The sequence below is a fragment of the Rhea pennata genome, chromosome 5, assembly GCF_028389875.1.
Source record: "Rhea pennata isolate bPtePen1 chromosome 5, bPtePen1.pri, whole genome shotgun sequence".
In the NCBI taxonomy this organism is placed as follows: Eukaryota; Metazoa; Chordata; class Aves; order Rheiformes; family Rheidae; genus Rhea; species Rhea pennata.
Window position 1 is genome coordinate 14,934,584 of NC_084667.1, and position 18,046 is coordinate 14,952,629.

General features: G+C 37.7%; 1 protein-coding gene across 7 annotated transcripts in view; it reads right to left on the reverse strand.

Moving 5' to 3' along the window:
- NUMB (NUMB endocytic adaptor protein) overlaps positions 1-18,046 on the reverse strand; it is a 95,252-nt gene that overhangs the window by 25,632 nt on the left and 51,574 nt on the right. For 5 of the 7 annotated variants that reach the window (XM_062576725.1, XM_062576724.1, XM_062576723.1 and 2 more), the window contains exons 1-2: positions 16,606-16,743; positions 11,139-11,282 (exon numbers count right to left, since the gene is read on the reverse strand). In XM_062576725.1, the coding sequence (XP_062432709.1) occupies positions 11,139-11,264 (126 nt within the window). In that variant the 5' untranslated portion in view covers positions 11,265-11,282; positions 16,606-16,743. Of the gene's footprint in view, positions 1-11,138; positions 11,283-16,605; positions 16,744-18,046 lie in introns of those variants that run through there. The other 2 variants (XM_062576726.1, XM_062576721.1) reach the window with 1 other exon arrangement.

The window sequence follows — 18,046 nt, forward strand, 5'->3', positions numbered from 1 at the left end:
TTCATAATTATTTTACCACATTTATCTGAACTAGACAAAAAAAAAAATCCATTCTTTAGCATCATATTGATTTACTCTATGAGTAACCTAACAGCTTCAATCTAGTAGTGAAACTCAGAAACAGAATATTTTGAATATTCATTTTAATTGAAATTTGAAAGCTGTGAATGATAGAGGGTTTCAACCTTAATATGTGGCGCTTTTTAAAAACCAAGGAAATCTTGATGGAACAGATCTGCAAGAATGTCATTTTAAACCAGCCCTTGCAGCTGGAGAAGAGCTTGAGAAATAAACTGCATAGGAACTAGAAGGTAAATAAAAAAGAACCGACACTTCAGAGCTGTTTCAAAACGAGCATTGTGAGGCTGAAGCCTTTTTACTGAACGCTGGAGCTGCCAAAACAGCAACTGCAGTCCCTTAGCTGAGCTTTCTGGACACTTGCACAGGATCTTTGTTTCTTCGTAACACTCCCTAACTAGACGCTGTTTAATCATAATCACAACCTATCCTAAAATACACAAGTAGTAACAACTAACAACATATTTACTACATGTCTGGAAGTATATATTTATATCAACAGCTGTTGTTGATGGATCTTCAGTTCTGTGGAAAAGGAGGAAATGAAGAAATTCTGTATTTGGGTATCTTTGTCACTGGAAAATTATGGCTTTTAGTAAATTGAGTCTGGCAACTTCTTTTTAAAAGGGGGAAATGCAGACAGGAATAAGGCAGAGGTTTATAGAAAAAAAGAGAGAAAAAGAAAGATATATGCATGGAATGAGCACTCTAGTTTGCATTTCTCCTCAGTAAAATATCTTACAAATAGAGGACAACTTCCAGATTTCCCGAGCTATCTGCACATCTCATTTACCCGAGTGTAAGCAAAATGTTTCCATCTAAAGATCCAAACCATTCAGTCCCTGTGCTTGGCAACTTGCCTCTTGCTTGGAGAAGGGAGAAACAGAGCAGGATAAACATTGCCTCATGTCACACTCCAAAACAGACAACCATTTTCTAGCGTGTTGCCAAACCTCTATTCAAGTCACATGTTCGAGCTCTCGGCAATCCGTCATGCTGCGGCTGCTGCAGACAGCAAGGTTAGGTGCAGTTCTCAATGCCGCTTCCACTCCAGTGAATGGGGACATTATTACACGTATCAAGTGCATCTACCCGCACCAGAAGAGTACAATCCACAGACCTCGCTGGGCATCAATCAATTCCGAATTATAAAAGAAATTACTCTGCTGCACAATACTGCTTTATGACGAGGACAAAAGATGCTTTATTTGAACTTACACTTTACACTTGATGCCCTCCACCAAAAAAACTTACTCTTCCCATTGCACCACTTTTGCAGAAGCCAAAAGCTCATAGCTATCAATATCAGTGGCCCTGAACATCATATGTGCTGCTTCCAAATTCTTCCTCCAGTTTTCTGAGTTTCTGAAATATCTGAATATGCTTAAAGTTCCTCTCTTGTACAAACAACCTCCAACAGCACAATCAGAATGCTAATGGCCTCCTCTTTCTGTGGCTAAGCCAAGGTAAGTCCCCAAACAGTATCAGGTCGCCTTCTCAATCTTCAGATTTATTTCTGAAAATTTTTTCCCACTAGGCTGAGAAAACATATACACAGCTCCTGTATTTAACTAATGCTACAATAACTTTTACATATGTGATTTTAACTGGTAGCGACCAAGGCTTAGATATTTCTTCAAGAATTTTTGCAGACATTTCTGCTACAGACTGAGACCTTTTTCTAATGTCCTTACGTTTTTATCAGAAGTGTTAAAGTATAAATAAATAACTACCTAATCTTAAATTTGAATTGCTCAACTTGCCAGTGCAACAGCATTTTATGAATTTTATAGCGTAAAATTTCATAGCAAAAGAAAAATACAAGTGCTAGTTAGATTAGCATATGACCTGCTCCTTACAGCTTGAAATGGAAGTTAATCAACAGCATTCAGGACCTAACTAGAACAATCCACCACCAAATTCTGTTGTCCTGCCACTGCAAAGAGATTGCACGAAAATCTCTTTGAAGTGTACCTCTACAAACTCCACATGCTTATACACAATCTTTTAACATCTCTGAAAATAACTTATCTTTGAAACTAAAGAAGAAAAAAACCAAATGCCTGGGCACTGTTATATATCCATAAAGCCCCGTCCAAATCCATCGTGTCACATCACTACAAAAACATTCAAAGACTTGGACATGCAATCACTCGGTGCACAAAAATTGATGTGGACAGCAGAAGCCGTACCGTGGTCGCTGAAGACTGCCAAACAGTAACAGACGGGAACCCTGGGCATATGTGTAAAAAGCTTTCCTTATCCCAAGGATCACAGACAACAACCAGCATCTCTGGAGAAAGCAAGTACGTATCTACCATGAAAGTGCAAATAAGACGAATGCAATATTAATACTGAGTGCATTTGTACTTAATTTTCATAGCAATAAATGAATGAGAGTCATGATACTGGCAATTCTCAGCAATAAGACGAGGAGATTTAATCTTTACACCAGAAATTAGCCAATAATGCTTTTGTAAAAAACTATAACTCTTGTAGGCAGGGTCCACATACAGAACAACATAAAATAAAAGCTCTAACACAAATAAAACAGCTTTAGAGGTTGTTGGAAAAGCCCTTAACCCAAACACGTTCATTCAAAATTATGACTTGTATTAACATTTTCAGGAAAAGAAAATGATGAGACGTTGGTACAGCAAGTAGTAAACTCAGTCTTCACCTCTAGACAATGAAGTTTATGTTCTCTTTCACAGATGATGGTGTTTGCTGTTAGTCTTAGTCAAACACTAGACAGCAATCATTGCAGGAACAAGTCAAACTCGCACATAACAAAATGCCCTCAGAACTTAAAAAGCACTTCAGAAACTAAACACTTTTTCAATGTTTTAAACCTTTTCTGCCTTCACCTAAAAATGAACAACTTAAATTGCCACATCAAGTGTTGTTGGTGAAGTTCTTATTGCCTTCCAGCAATTTTGTATCAATGAAACTATTCCATATCAGAACACCAAGGGTTGATGGATCATGTCAGAAAAGGCCATCGCTGGTCAGCAATGAAATAGCTCCACCATCCATGTCCTAGTACTATAAATACTACTTCGCCTTCTTTCTTCATTTTTTCTTTCACAGATACGTGACTAACTTGGTTTTGAAAGACAAGAACAATAGTGGGCAAAAGGAAAGTTCCTTCGCCAGAATTCCTTCCACCTGGACGATTCACTCAAGCTAGTTTCCTTCATTCAAACCTAGGAACATACTGCTACAGTCCCTCTTCCAAACAGATACAGCTCACAAATTAGTAAGTCTTCTCTGTATCAGCAGATTTTCACATACACTGCTCTATTTGCAAAAACAGATTAGGGTCTTCAGATTACATTTGAAACGATACAAACACATGAAATGAGCTTACCATAAGTTTTGGCCAAGGTGTTCCTTGTTATGGGACCAGTTGCCCATAGAGGGAATCGCACCGTCATTTTCTTAGTATTCTTCTTAGAGGCAATGACATTCCTCTTTTTTTCTCTGTGTAACTACTGTTCTCTCTACAACTGAGGTATTATTTTTAGTACTAACATTGAATTAACTAGTTGGAATCTTCTTCATGTGCAGATATGCATCTAAGAGGTATTAGAATAGAATAGGCATTGCTCAAAAATTAAAGCCAGAACTCCATAGATACAGGTGAAATGCCGTCTTGCAACTGGATGTAAGTCTAAAATCCAGAAAGCTGGATTCTACTATCCAGCTACTTTCCCCCAATTTATATAAGACTTGCACCACAATGATCTTTATTTCTCCCTTTCTCACACAACCATGCTCATGCTTTCCGATTTGTTGGCCAAAACAGTTGATTTCTTAGACAGAGCTATAAAAATACAACAACCAACAAAAACCTCAATGATTAAGCGTGACCAAACACAAACTAAGCTAATTCCGCATAGTTAAAAGCTAGTAGTTAGTAATGATGCTACACATTTCCTTAGAGTCCAACTTCCTCCATTCCCTTTAGGTCATTCGAAAGCAAAACGTCTCACCAAATTCTCAAATGAACAAAAAGAGTATAACGGCTATAACTGTTGAATGTCTCTGAATAACATGGGCCAAAAGAATTTGACCCTAAAAATAAAGTTCTATTTATACTAGTAGCTCTCAAAGTCTCCTCAGTGCCCATCTAAGAGCCATACTGTGTAAAGGCATTTCACTTACTGATTCTAATATCAGATTTATCACTGAACAGAAACAACACTGTTAGGGAACAAAAAACATTTCCGATTAGGATCCTACTGAAGACAAAGTAGCAAGGCTCAATACAGAATACACAAATGCTATATTCTTCATATTCTCACAAAACCCCAAAAACGAGGCTGAAAAGGAACTCGGGAGGTTATGTAGGACATCACTTGCCTCAGGGCAGGATCTGCTTCCACATCTGCATTACAGAAGTCAGTCCTGCAGTATTATGACATTTCCATACCAGAAGATCAATAGGTTAGACCATCTACTCTAGAGCTTACAATCCTTACTATTAGAAAGGGAGGTTGTCTGCTGAGTTGCTATTGTTAATGCCTATACCACACCTCCTTGGAAGACACATAAACCCACTACTTCTAGACTTTTTACAGCTTCATGTATGTACTGTTAAATTTATGGTTTCAACTTTTTGTTCTGATGGTTTTTTTTAATGAAGCATTGATAATTCAAAATTTTAGAAACATACTGCACAGGTGTACATATATCTTTTCTTCAAGCACAGCAAGAATTACAATTTTCATTTATGATGATACAAACCCTCTAGGTGAAGAAAAAACAGAATTTAAAGATATAACCTAATGATAATTTTTTTGTTTCCAAAACCTAAACTACATTTAAAAGAAAGATTCTTGCAGGGATATCAAAACCATTTTTATGGCAAATCTGCATCTTAATTGGTTCCAGACATTAACATTCAAATCTTTAAAACTATTTGAAGTTTATTAAACAGTTTAAAAAATTGGCCATGGCCAAAGACAGGATTCAAGCTGAATAATAAGCTACATTTAAAACTTCTTTTTTGCAAAGCTATTCAAAAAAACCTAGGAGTTGTACACAAATCTGAAAAGTTTAAAGGTTAGGGACTGCATTACATTCCTTTTCATCACAACAAAAATGCACACGAATATATTTAAGGTAAGTCTCACACTTTCTGTTACAATCCTCATTCTTTTATAGTTAGTTGCCTTCAAGCTTTTTTTGTGATCTTAAATGTTACGAGCTGCAGCATTTTAAAAATTTACACTTACTTGCTTCTGGGTTAGCATTCACTAAGAATGGTTACTGTTCACTGCTAACATCAGTTCATGTCTTAAGAGGCAAGGATTTGCAGTGTTTACATGTGTAAAGCTGAGCAACATTTCAAGAATCAGCAGATTTGTCACATTCACTTCTTTAAAATACTTAACATAGTTTCCAAAGACTATTCAAGCATCTTAGGCTTTCATGGTCAAAAATAGCATACGCCTAACATAGAGGCACTTAAACACCAACCTGCTGGTCAGCTCTTCCACAGCTATTATTCTGAACAACTAGAAGTGCATTTCAGGCATAAAATTAAAGGCACACTTGTCTGTGCCAAGTATCAGCCTTCCTGATGTGGATGCACAGAATGGCATTCAAGTTGTGCTTTAAGACCTTATAGGCTGATCATTTAATTATTTTGAACTATTTAATATTTTTAATATGAGATTTACAGTTAGACACGAAGCAATAAGGTTCAATATGAAAATTACAACATGAAGACGACAACCAGACAGCTACTAGTGCTGCGAGAGCGCGCAGCACAGTGACAGCAGTGGCCTATTTTCTGCTGCTGGCTGTTTCAGCAGAGCCACGTACAAGCTAATTATGTAACAAGCTTCTGTGTCACAGGGATACCAGAGATGGGAACTGACACCCAGAAGTCACGGTAAGAATCATCTACAAGGCTCAGTGCAACTTGTCCCCTCTTCTTCCATCTCGGTTTGAATATAAAGCAACCTAATGTTGTCCAAACTTTCCCTACCATTGCAAAGGCTAAATAGGAAAACCAGTGAAAGAGTACTGGCTCTGAAAAGTCGGTTCTTGCCTGTGTGAACATACAACTGCAGTGATACAATTTTTATTTATCAACAGTAACACAGAAGTCAAGATTGAATGGAAAGGCTAATTCACATGATACCAGGCATTCAGCAACAAATTGTGAACTTTGGGTTCAAAGGTGCGATTTTTTGGCACACAGCTCTTTCACAGAGATTTCACTGACTGGTATCTTTAGTCTTTGAAACAGAATAAAACACTTAAACATATATGTAAAATCAGTAGCAGTCTTAGACACATTAAGGTCAAGAGAGACTTACTGGAAAAAACATGCAAGTGACAGTAACAAATTAATCTCAGATGTATCAGACTCTTGAGTCCTCCAGATTCACAAGTAGGAATCAGCTGCTACTATTCTATTTAACATGTTCAATTGGACAGAAGAACTAAGAACTTCCAAATATTTGATTTGTTTAGTTCTGTTATGTAGAGGGAAATGACCTAATTTTTCTGATAGAAATTTCACAGGCCAGTTACTCTAAAGTGCATTTGTATGAATAAAAAAAAAAAATACTTACCCAGAGGGACATTTGAAAAGGCATTTCAGACAAAAGAAGCCCTAGTGTCAAATATTTTAGTCATTAAAACATAGAACAGCTGCATGTTCTCAGTGAGGTAGTGTCTGGAGCAAGACAGCAATTTCTAAAATGTGTATGTCAATGAACTTCAATTTTTGCTATTATGATTTATGTAGATTGTGTAAAAATAAATTATATCACTGATAAGTGTGGCTTTATCAGCTGTTAGAATAATCTACTTCTGAAGTTTCAAATACGAGGTCTCCATCCAAGTCTCTTATACATTATATATTCTGGCAAAGTTTTTTTCCCCCTAAGAGGAATCACTACTGAAACATAACAGTTATAATTTCTGTTAGGACAGTGGAAAAGCATGAGCACCTTTGAAAATAAATTTCTGCACACATTTTTTCAGCAGCTGAAACAGTTGCACATGTAATAAAAAGGGGGCAATTCTAAGAATATCTATAAAAGATGCAATGTATTGTGCCTCCATATCACAAGAGTTAATAGAGCATTAAGGTTATGTGCCTAAGGGATACTAAGTCTGCTAGCCACACTTGTCTAAACACAGGTTTAATAACCTTTTCATACTTTTGCTGACAGACAGGTATCTGTCTGTATCCTGATGCAGTAGGATGCAAAAAATGTTTTATGTTCCAGCGTTATGGCTCTTTTTTGCACTTTTAGCCAATTCAAAACAGTTTATGTGGAAGAGGTGTGCAGGGAGGTTACCCCCCTTTCCAGGCACAATTTTGGGTGTGCCAGCTTACCACCTCAGCCTTGGTCAGAATCCAAATACAGCAACGGAGCTATCTGTAAATAAATCCTACATGCACTGATAACCTGGCTGAGACAATATGATCACCAGCTTGTTACATACAATACAGCCATTCTGAAACCTGTGGGAAAACAGATTGTAAACCAAAGCATAAGACATTACTGCCTAAGGGCAACAGTATACACCCAGGAGTAACTGTACAAGCTCCGAGTTTATGAGCACAGAAATGAAGAGAACCAACTGCGCGTTAAATCCACTTCCCCCAATTTTAAGGCAACTATGTAATAGGAATTTGACCAATATTTTCCACAGAAAATCTACTCTACCCAAAACCAAACATTTTACAGAGTACAGATTTGCTCAAAATCCTACACCATGTTTATAGACTGTAATTTACACTACAGGTCAGCTGTTAAAGCAGCACAGGAAATCTAACAGTGCCAGTGCAGAAAATCTTTTAATAAGATTAAATTTGTTTGCAGAGCAGCATCCTGAAAGCACAAGAAGCGAACAGCTACTGGAGTCCCTGTCCAACACCAACAGAACAAAGCCTGGAGGCGAGATGAAATTCCATTTGCAACAGGACTTTCAAAGTGGTTCCATATGTTCTGTAAAATCTTTAAAAAGATAAATCTGTGGTAGCACTCTACAGGAAAAAAAAGAAGCTTAAAGACAAGAAATTAAACACATACCAATTTAACACTAGTTTAAAACAGTGACACTTTCTCCCATCACACTTTCCTGATCTGTCTCTTTCACAGGAGCAACTGAGAGCAAACACTCTCTACTCTGCTTTCACGCTAGTCTCCTCTTCCCAAAACTCAGAACTTAAGATTCTTAGCTTAATAAGTTAGTATTAAAAGAAACAAAGACTTGACCATGGCTCCTCCTACATTGCTTTCACATATTTTTCTTTCAGAAAGGAAACCTTCAATACAGCTGCAGAGACAGCTGAAAACAATTCTCAGGTCTTCATCAGCTATTCAGGTAAAATAATTGTCATCTCTTTAAAAGCCAGACTCCAATCTTGCCACTCAGCTATACTTTGAACTGTTAAGCAGCAGCTGATAATTTTTAGAGTGGGGAAGGCAGACCATAAAGATAAAGGTCAAACACAACCTCCACAAAAACATATTAAACTGGTTCAGCAGATATACTGTGGGCAATAGAGCACTCTGGAATGTCCATGTAGAAACTTAAAAAAAAAAAAAAAAAAAAAAAAAAAAAGATGTTTTCATCATGTTTCAGACTTGAAAGGAGTTTTCCAAGATATCTCAGTTTCTTCTGCTCCATTGAGGAAGCTCAGGAAGAAAAGACACCCCATCAGATATTTAAGGCAATAGGTGAGAGCACACTTTTCCTGAAACATATGAATTGCTGAATAATACCCAAGAACTGCGTGGCAGGATACTCTCCTTCAAGAGCACAAAGTCCTATTCTTTTTGTGAGCAAAATATAGTACCAACCCCGACACCGATGACTCCACATCTGGTTTATCTTGTCTGCTCACAACGGCATACTTCCTGCCTGTATCTGCTCAGCACCAGTTAACTCCCAGTTTGCATCCCAAGCCTAATAAAGCTTTCCATTGCTGTCCGTCTCAAGGCACAGTACTTCGGGAGATAAATTCCAATTGAAGCAGCTTATACAACTCCTGATGGCAAATCGTTCTGATTTAAAGTTTGCATCGCATTACAACTTTCTCAAGTTTTAGTAAGCCACTATTCTGACTGAAAGAGGAAACCCAAGTAAAGATGCACTTATTTCAGAGCAATTTTTCCAATGGACAAATTAACTCAACTGTACAACTGATTTTCAATATAAAGCAGGCAAATAAGGCTAAGCAAGTCCCCAAAAGATGACAGCATGACAGGATCTATTTCTATGCCTTTTCACAACAGAAAAGCTCCAAACTTTTGCTGACTGGAGGTACATGTGCCCAGAACATATGAATGTTTCATCTAAATACAGGAAGCTTTTCTCATTATAACTGCAAGTTTTTACCAAGAGGTAAAAACAAACACACAAAAAATTTAGTCTTTAAACAGCAAGAGGTTGTTCACACCCTTCATGCTCAGTAAAGGACTGAAAAAGTTTGAATTAAACTAAATGTCTAAAAATCTGGAAGTTAGATACGTTAGCTTTTACACCTGCATAATGGCTAAATTATTACAATGATCTTCAAGCTAACAGTTCGGTTCTCACCTAGACAGTGTTAATGTTAGAAAAGCACAATGTAAGTTCAAGCCTCCACTGAGCAGTTACTCACTTTCCAAGCCCGGATGAAGCACCACCTCTTTCTAGTACTACGCTACAGTTCCTTCATTCTAATACAAAGCCAACGTAAGACAAGGACAAAGGAATAAGCTACCATAACAAACTAGAAAGTTAGTTTGCACGTTATACACACTTGAATGTACATAAAAGCACATACAAGCAATTACATTAGGATAAAATAGAGAAATAATTTAGTGTGAAAGTTATTTCCAATTTCTTGTGCATTCACACATCCCCACAGTTTTACAAAAATATGCCACAGCCAAAAGCCAATTTCAAGAGTTTCACCTAGCAACATCACTTGTTTAACAACTGCACAGAACTATTTCAAGTACAACAGATAAAAGCTAATAAAAGATCCTTACGTGCCAGAAGCATAGACATTGTTTTCCTTACGCACAGATATTTAAACTTTAAGCTTTCCATGTCAGCTGCTAAAGATCTATACTAGAGATAGTATTAGTGTGACTTTGAGGGAGGAAGGTTTTGGTTACACGGTGAGCATATGCAGCAAAACACCCTAATTATCTGTTTTTTCCTTACCGAGAAGCACCTACATATTTTTGGCCTATCTTATGCTGTTCAATATAGACACTGACAAGTATGTTGATGTGGTATGTTAAAACTCTCCTCACATGAAGCAACTCAGAAAGCTTTTTCAACATAGGCATAGTAGGAGAAAGCACAGATTTTAAGAAAGGGAAGGAGAAATGATGACACAAAAGAAAATACTTATTTACAATACTCAGTCTGGAATGAGGAGCAAGGATTTAGAAAGGTTAACTAAAGTTCCAGCTCCATTAATAATTTCTAATAGTAATACATATACTTATTCTATTATTACATATCATATAATATATATATAAATACACACACACAAATATTATACAACAATCATAATGCAGAAGACGCTCCAAAACTTAGGCATTGCTTATACCTCAAGCACTGGAAGACAAGTATTATTTTGCAATGTTTTCAATTTCGCAACTTTTTCAATTATCAAAAGAGAAGGAGGATTTCTTTCCAAGTACAAACCACAGTTTACCTTTCAAGCAAAATTGTAACTGATATCTTCACTTCTAATAAACATAACTAAGTATTTTTCTATGTAATCTAAGAGATTTATCACTTCTACTCTTCCAGAAAAATGAAAACAAATATTATATTAGTTCTCTGCCTAGCTACATGATTTATTTCAATGATGTAGTATATAGACAGCAATTTTCCAGGACATTTGTTACATGATTCATCTGGCTTTAAAAAAAACCCACATCCTTTGCAATGAGAGCTAGCTATAAAATAGGTCAATGTGTAATGAAGCATGCCACCGGCTTATGCTTGCCAGAAAAACCCAAATAGTATTTTACAGCGAGTATCTCATGGCTAACCGAAAGAAAGGCAGCAACTCTTACCTTAACAGGAAAGCTACATTTGCCAGTACGAACACCTTCTTCATCAGTCTGCCACTGATGAGGCCTACTGGCCTCTGGGACATAGACATCTTTCTTTCTCCTAAAGCTTTGCCGTAATTTGTTCATTTCTCAGATATTCACGTCCTAGAAGGAGAAAAAAAAAAGAATACTTCCAATAGGCACCAAAGTACATATTTAGCCACTTTGACTCAACCAGCATTGTGATAAACATCCTTGGAAAAATCTGAGCTTCTGCAAATGTGAATGGAGGTACCTCAGAAATGAAAATATTTTGGATATAGATTCAGAGAAAGGAGGTTAGATATTCATTTTGAGGCAGAAAACATAAAATTACGTTACTTATACCCTTCCACAGCAACTGAAGCATTAGACCCAGGAATAACTTATTCTGAGCATAAGGATAGCTAAATTACCTGGCAGAGAAGCACTGATGGGAGATGTGCATGAAATCCTGCCTCCCCGAATTTAAATACCTGCCGAGAACATCCATGAGAGGCTCTAGTAGCACAAGCTACTGAGCCACCAGTCCAAGAAAAGGATCCATAGCCCAAAGATCACACCTCAACTTGGGTGCTTATATTGGTGTTTAAGTATGGGTTATCGGTTCATGTTTGTATTTTAAAAGGACAGGGAGATCATGCTAGGTTTTGTGCAGTAAACAAATTAGCACATCTGCTCAGAAGAAAAGTGGAGTTCAATGTTTTCAGACCAGTAAAATTTTCAAATTCACGTCTCTACCAGCTGGAGACTACTCAAACAGATCAAGACACAGAGCTAGGCTGGCAACATCCTAACACCTCTGTTAAAGCACTTTAGTGACACCATGTATGCAGTTCTGTTTCTTTAAGGCTGCAAAATACCTGACATAACCAATAGCACAAAACATTTTTATTCCATTTACCTAGCTGAATACAGAGATTAAAATATGTGTTCAAAATAAAATTAAAAATACCCCATGCACATTTCTTATCACTCAACTAGCAGAAGCTAATAAATTTAGTCCTGCAAATGAGCAGCTCCACTGTAATCACAAATTCTTTACTTTACAAGCTAAAAGCCACTTAATTCTTTTTTTTTTTTTTTTTTTTGACTGTGCCAAGGAAATTCTTTACATTTTAAGAGGAGATAAAAGTTTTCTACTGTCTATTACTGCTCGGAGGGTCTTTACAGAAGGATTAGTTCTGCATTTTTGCTTTCCAAATTGTGGACAAAGAAGCCTGCGCATCACTCGGTCTAAAGGAAGCAGAATTTCAAGCGGGCCTCACGATCACCTAGGGCTCGTGACGCAGACTTCAGCAAACCGGCGCACGTTACCTCAGTCCACAGGACAGACAACCACTCTCGTCCCTGCCAAAGATTAGCGGCATCGGTGAGCAAAACCACCGTTCCAGCTACTTCAGTGCAAAGTTCAGCAGTTCGGTCAACTACGCAGTTAAAGTGCAACTGCTGGACTTTGTGCTCAAGAGCCTGAGAACTGGGCATATATTCCACTTGAGGCAGTTTCACCTCGAAGAGCCACAGACTCTTAAATCGATACACCTAGATGCAGTGCAGCTCATCTGCCGGTGGCCTAAATACACGTGATTAAAAATTATTCTGTAGAAATTTCAAATATACAAATGTGTAAAAACAATGCACATTGAAAAACGTTATTTTTTCAGGAAACTCCAAATCTCAAAATGTTTCGGCAAGTAACAAAACACGAATTTAAAACAACACACTACCACTATACCACTTGTAAAACTGTAATCTAATTGCCTTATAAATAGATGTGCTTATGTGAGCCATTCCCTTGGGCTTCTGCTGCGAAGATAGGAGATATTCTCTCTTTGGTCCCCAAGAGAGACTGCTACATTATTTCAGGTTTATTCTTACTAACTATCTCAGTCCACAGAGAAGAATGGAAATAACAGTTCCTGGATTATACTTCCTACGATAAGCTGCAGCAGCATTTTGGCTAAAAATATTTCCTTCTTAATAAAAAGCAAGCCCATTTCCTACCTCTTCTGATTTTGAGGTCATGTTTACAAACAGTTTGAAAATAGTTTTTCTATTTAAATCATGACTAAAGGAAAGATTAATTTCTAGTCAGAAAAACGGAAAGCTCTCTCCCAACTCCCACAATCATATTTTCTGAGATAACAAGCTATTTTGAGTAGTTCTAAAGTAGCTTGTCCTACAAACAACCAACTTGCTGGCACCATGTGAATTGCTCCAACATAACTAGAATTGCCACTAGATGCAGAAGTGTTAAGCAAAATAATTCACACAGGCTGCGTATTTGAGGATTCGGGAAAGCAGCACACGAATTGCTGCGATAAAAGTACTCAAAGTCCTGTTAATTTTGCCTGGATTTACACTCCCTGCCTAGGAATTTTAGCAAACCCCCACGTGAGCTCCTTCTATTTCGGTACTTCGCAGACCAGCTCCCGTTTTTGTGCAAGTGCAGCAAGTATGTAGACACAACGACGGATGCTCACCTGGGCTAGAAGAAGCTAATGGCTTCTTGTGTGCGCAACATTGCCAGCATTACTGACACTATAAAAAGGCTCATACTATACCTTGGGGATTCTGAGGCTGAAACTTATCCATCACTGATTTTTCTGAATTTACCACTTGGACGATATTGTCCTGAAATTAAAATTATTTTAAAACCCACGGGAACAAACAAATCAAACCACTACCAAGACACTATTTCCTTTCTATATTTAAAATTCAAAATCCAACCTGGTCCATGAGAGACAGCAGTGAAGAGATAGCATTTAAAGGCAAGCCTGATTAAAAGACAAGCTCAAACATCTCGTTAGTTCACAAAATACGGTGTCATACTAGAGACCAGCAACAAACACTGAAAGCCCTGAGAATAGAGAAGAGCACAGCTCCACTTAAGGTTTCATTATCTTTTAAGGTTATTTTTACCAAAAGGGTAACTACAGACAGCTCAACAACTCATTATTCATGCCTACTGCAAAAAGAGTGATTTTTTTTTTGTAATCTAAGAGATTTCACCATTAGACTAAACATCCGGCGAGTTCCCAAAGCACCAGACAAGCATCTACAAAACGAGGGGGTGCGAGGAGCTATCCAAGTAGTGAGAGCCTGCAAATTCACACTGTCATTTATTTTTCCACAAATACATCTATTTTGGATGTTTTCAAAACTCAGCTCCATAGTCCTTCCCCCCACCCCCCAGCAATGATTCCAATTTAAGGAGAGTTTAAACTCTTTCCACTACATAAAAGGTATCATTTTAACCATTTTACTGACAACTCAGGGGAAACATAGGGACAGAAATAATGTTGTCACCAAAAAAAAAAACACATACGTAGAAGCATTCTTGGCTTCACTGCCTTGTGCGGCACCAGGTTAGTGCTACAGAACAAACTACTGAAAGATAAACTAGCATGTTAATTAATATCTGATTAACTTCTCAGCTTTACAAATATGTTTATTTTTATCCTTCAGTGAGAAATGGGTAAGTTTTTTTTACATTAACTGAAGTTAAGATCATTTCAGTGCTACTACAGAATACACCAGTGCTGCATGCTTGACGCTTAGCTTGCCTTGCAGCAGTTTGTTCATGTACCCATACCTTCAGATGAGCAGTGCATTTACATTTTGCATGCATTTACCTAGCAGCTGGCTACTATAAGGCGATTCAGGGTACAGAATTTGCAGGGCAAAAGGACAATTCAGTATTGGTACTGAAATACGGTCACAAATTTGGGTTGTTAGAAAAACAGGGGTTTGCACTGGTTTTGTTGCCCCCCATGTTGACACTCTAAGTGGTTGCTTAGAGGTATGAGCACGCTTAGCCTAAATTAATTCTTCTGAATTTTAGCCTTAGGAAAGGTTAATCAAGCCACTTTCAAGTAGATGGCATCTGTTCTGTTGAAAGAAATAAAGGCTGATTTTTAAGCAAGTCCTTAGTTCAGCCAGTTTTTTGAAACCATTCAGAAATGTTGGGATCACTTGCTGTTTCCTCTCAGAATTAAATGCTGACGGTTTCCTATTTACTTTACCAATTAAAAAAAGCCAAACAAAACTGTCATGGGTCAAATAAGGGCAAAGCACTCCCAGCCAGCCTTCAACAAGTACAAAGTGGTAAGGGCACAGCAGAGAACACCCAGTGTGCAATCTTCCTGCTCTGTAGTACAAAGCCTGTTATAAGCTAAATCATAAAGAGTGAATAGGCCAGATTCACTCATCTATAAAAGCCCTAGAAGCATACATTTCAAACAGCTGAGAAATCTAGGCTTAAAAACAGAGACCAGTACAAAAATTTAAGAGGAATTAATCCAGTCTTCACATAAAACTAATTTAATGAGCATGTTACAGTAAGACTATACTATTAAAAAAAAAAAAAAAAGGAGTAAGAGAGCGAAAGAAAAGAAAGTCTTGTGAACTTTTTGGCTGGGTGCAGGCTGCACAACACCCATCAGCTCCAGTTTGCTCTTTCCTAGTGAAACCTACCTGTCTCCAATACAGAGGAACAAACCAAACAGAGGCCCTCGAGCAACAAATTAGCTGTCTCTAATATGCTTTATGCCCAAGAAATACCAAGCATGTCTTTGTAGGAAAGATTGTGAAAACTATGCTGTTTTTTCCAAAGCTACCTGATCTTCCAGACCTAAGAAAAGATGTAAATTATCTTCATCTCATTCAAAAAATCTAACATGTGTTTGCCTAGCGGACTTACCAGGAAAACATTTCATAAACTTTCCTCAACATAGGTGTGAAGATCTATATCCTAACAAAACTCTGTGGCTTTGAGTTTTTGTGCAAGCACAACCTGGTCACACCTGTCCAGATGTCCAAGAGCCATCTTTCAGCATTATCAAAACATGGATTTATTACCAAATCCATGCAGGCCCACGTCAAGAAACATAAACAGCTCTCAGTTCCTATTTCAGAATAATATCCTACAATATTTTTTTCTTAAGGAACTCAATTCACTTGATGTTTTAACTTTACTGTAAATCTAGGTTATAGTAGGACAGCATGATAGCAGAAAGGAAATATGCTCGTTTTAAGTCATTTTCTTGTGACAAGATTTAAACTTGGACAAGTATATATTTTATATGCATGCAAATACATGAGTGATTCAAAATATTAATACCCTTTCTAACGCACAGTCTGACTCTCTAAACTTTAAGATGACAACATAAGAAGAGGCAAGCTAGGAAAGTAAGTATGTTCCAAATAAAGTAAATAGTTTGTCCCTATGTACTACGAGCTGCTAGAACAGAGTTTTACTTCTTTGAAAAGTCATTATTAAGTGTTGTTGCTAAACATAGACCTGTCCCCTCCTCTCCCACTCAAAACATTACAAAAACATACAATGTCCTGTCTCTGGAAGCCTACTGCAAAAGTTAGCCAGAACTTGCTGCAATCGCCCTGCCACAGCTTCACTGCAATTATCCACCAACACAGGAACACAGGGTACCTTTATCTTCCGAGGGAAAAAAGGTCATTCCGTTTGTCAGGTTTTTGAATACTGAACTTTGAGCCTCTTTGTAAGCTTGGATCCCATAAAACCTAATTAAATCCAGCACTGTCACACTGAAGGAAATGAAGGCATGTAACTATACGAGCATTCTCACTGAAATGTTAACAGTCCTGCTTACGCAATACAGTATGACTAACCACATTATTCACCGCATGGCTTTCCAACCCATTTACCCTTTCATTACCCAATTAAGATCTAATAACATATTACTACAAGTAAGCACTCTAAGACATTAAAGTACACTGATTAAAATCAAGGTGAAGTGTGAGTTCATTTTTTAAGTCAGTAAGTAATTATTATTATTATTAGAGCACCAAATTAAGAGGATTTTCCTTCTTGTGGAAAAGGAAGTGTTGGATACTTAATAAAAAGACCACTCAGAAACAAGCATCTCTGCTGTATAGGACTGCAATGGCACTGTTTGGGAAACTTATGGCTGTTTTCTAGCCACTCATGCTCCAAGCATTGAAAGTAATAGTTTGACTACAGTTTGAAAACACAGTATAAATCCCAGCCTTAAACTGCTCGGGCAAGATAAAGGAGGCCAAAGCTGATGGTAAGACTAAAGATGATATAATACAAGTTTCTCGGACAGTGTTCTTGGAAATCACGATACACTAACATCAGGATTCTCTCTCCTCTCCGCAACATTTGCCCAGTGGCTGCAGAAGACGACACCTGTAAAACAGTTATATCGTTCTTTTCAGAAAGAGTTATAGTAACAGAAGATGTTACCGTTCCCTGCCAGCTACCTGGCCTTGCCTCACGCCAGAGCAGAGTACTGGTCATATGAGCATGTCACATCTGTTTCCAGAGACCGGAGAATTTAATCTGCACCGTGGACGAAGGTGGGAAAAGTGGGGGAAATGTTAAAACAACAACAAGGTCTTACTGGCAAAAAACAGAGTTAAACAAGAAATTGCACATAGCTTACAAAATACCAGGAAATGAAATCACAAACTGAACTTCAATCGCTCAGTAGCGACTGGGTGGCTAAAACACTCAGTCACCAGGAGCCGTGTCCTAAAGCTCAGAATTTCACCCGGTATGTCAGGCTGTCAGAATCGCTGCAGTCTGTGCACATTTATGCTTGAACACAACATTCAGTGCTGCTCGAAACACATGTAACAGAAGTCCAGCATTGCAACCACATTCCAGACTCTTAAAAGTTAAACTGTCAAAAAAACAAAAGTTTAAAAGCAGCTCTGAGCAATGGTTGATCCTTGCAAGGCAGAAGGAGTTTTTCCTGATGACAGGTAATACTCTTTCTACCAGTCACAAAATAAATCACTTGCCCCTCTGAAATCTGTGCAGGACAGAAATTCAACAAATAACGATAATAAAAACATCCTCAAGTTCTCCATCAAAAACCATTCTA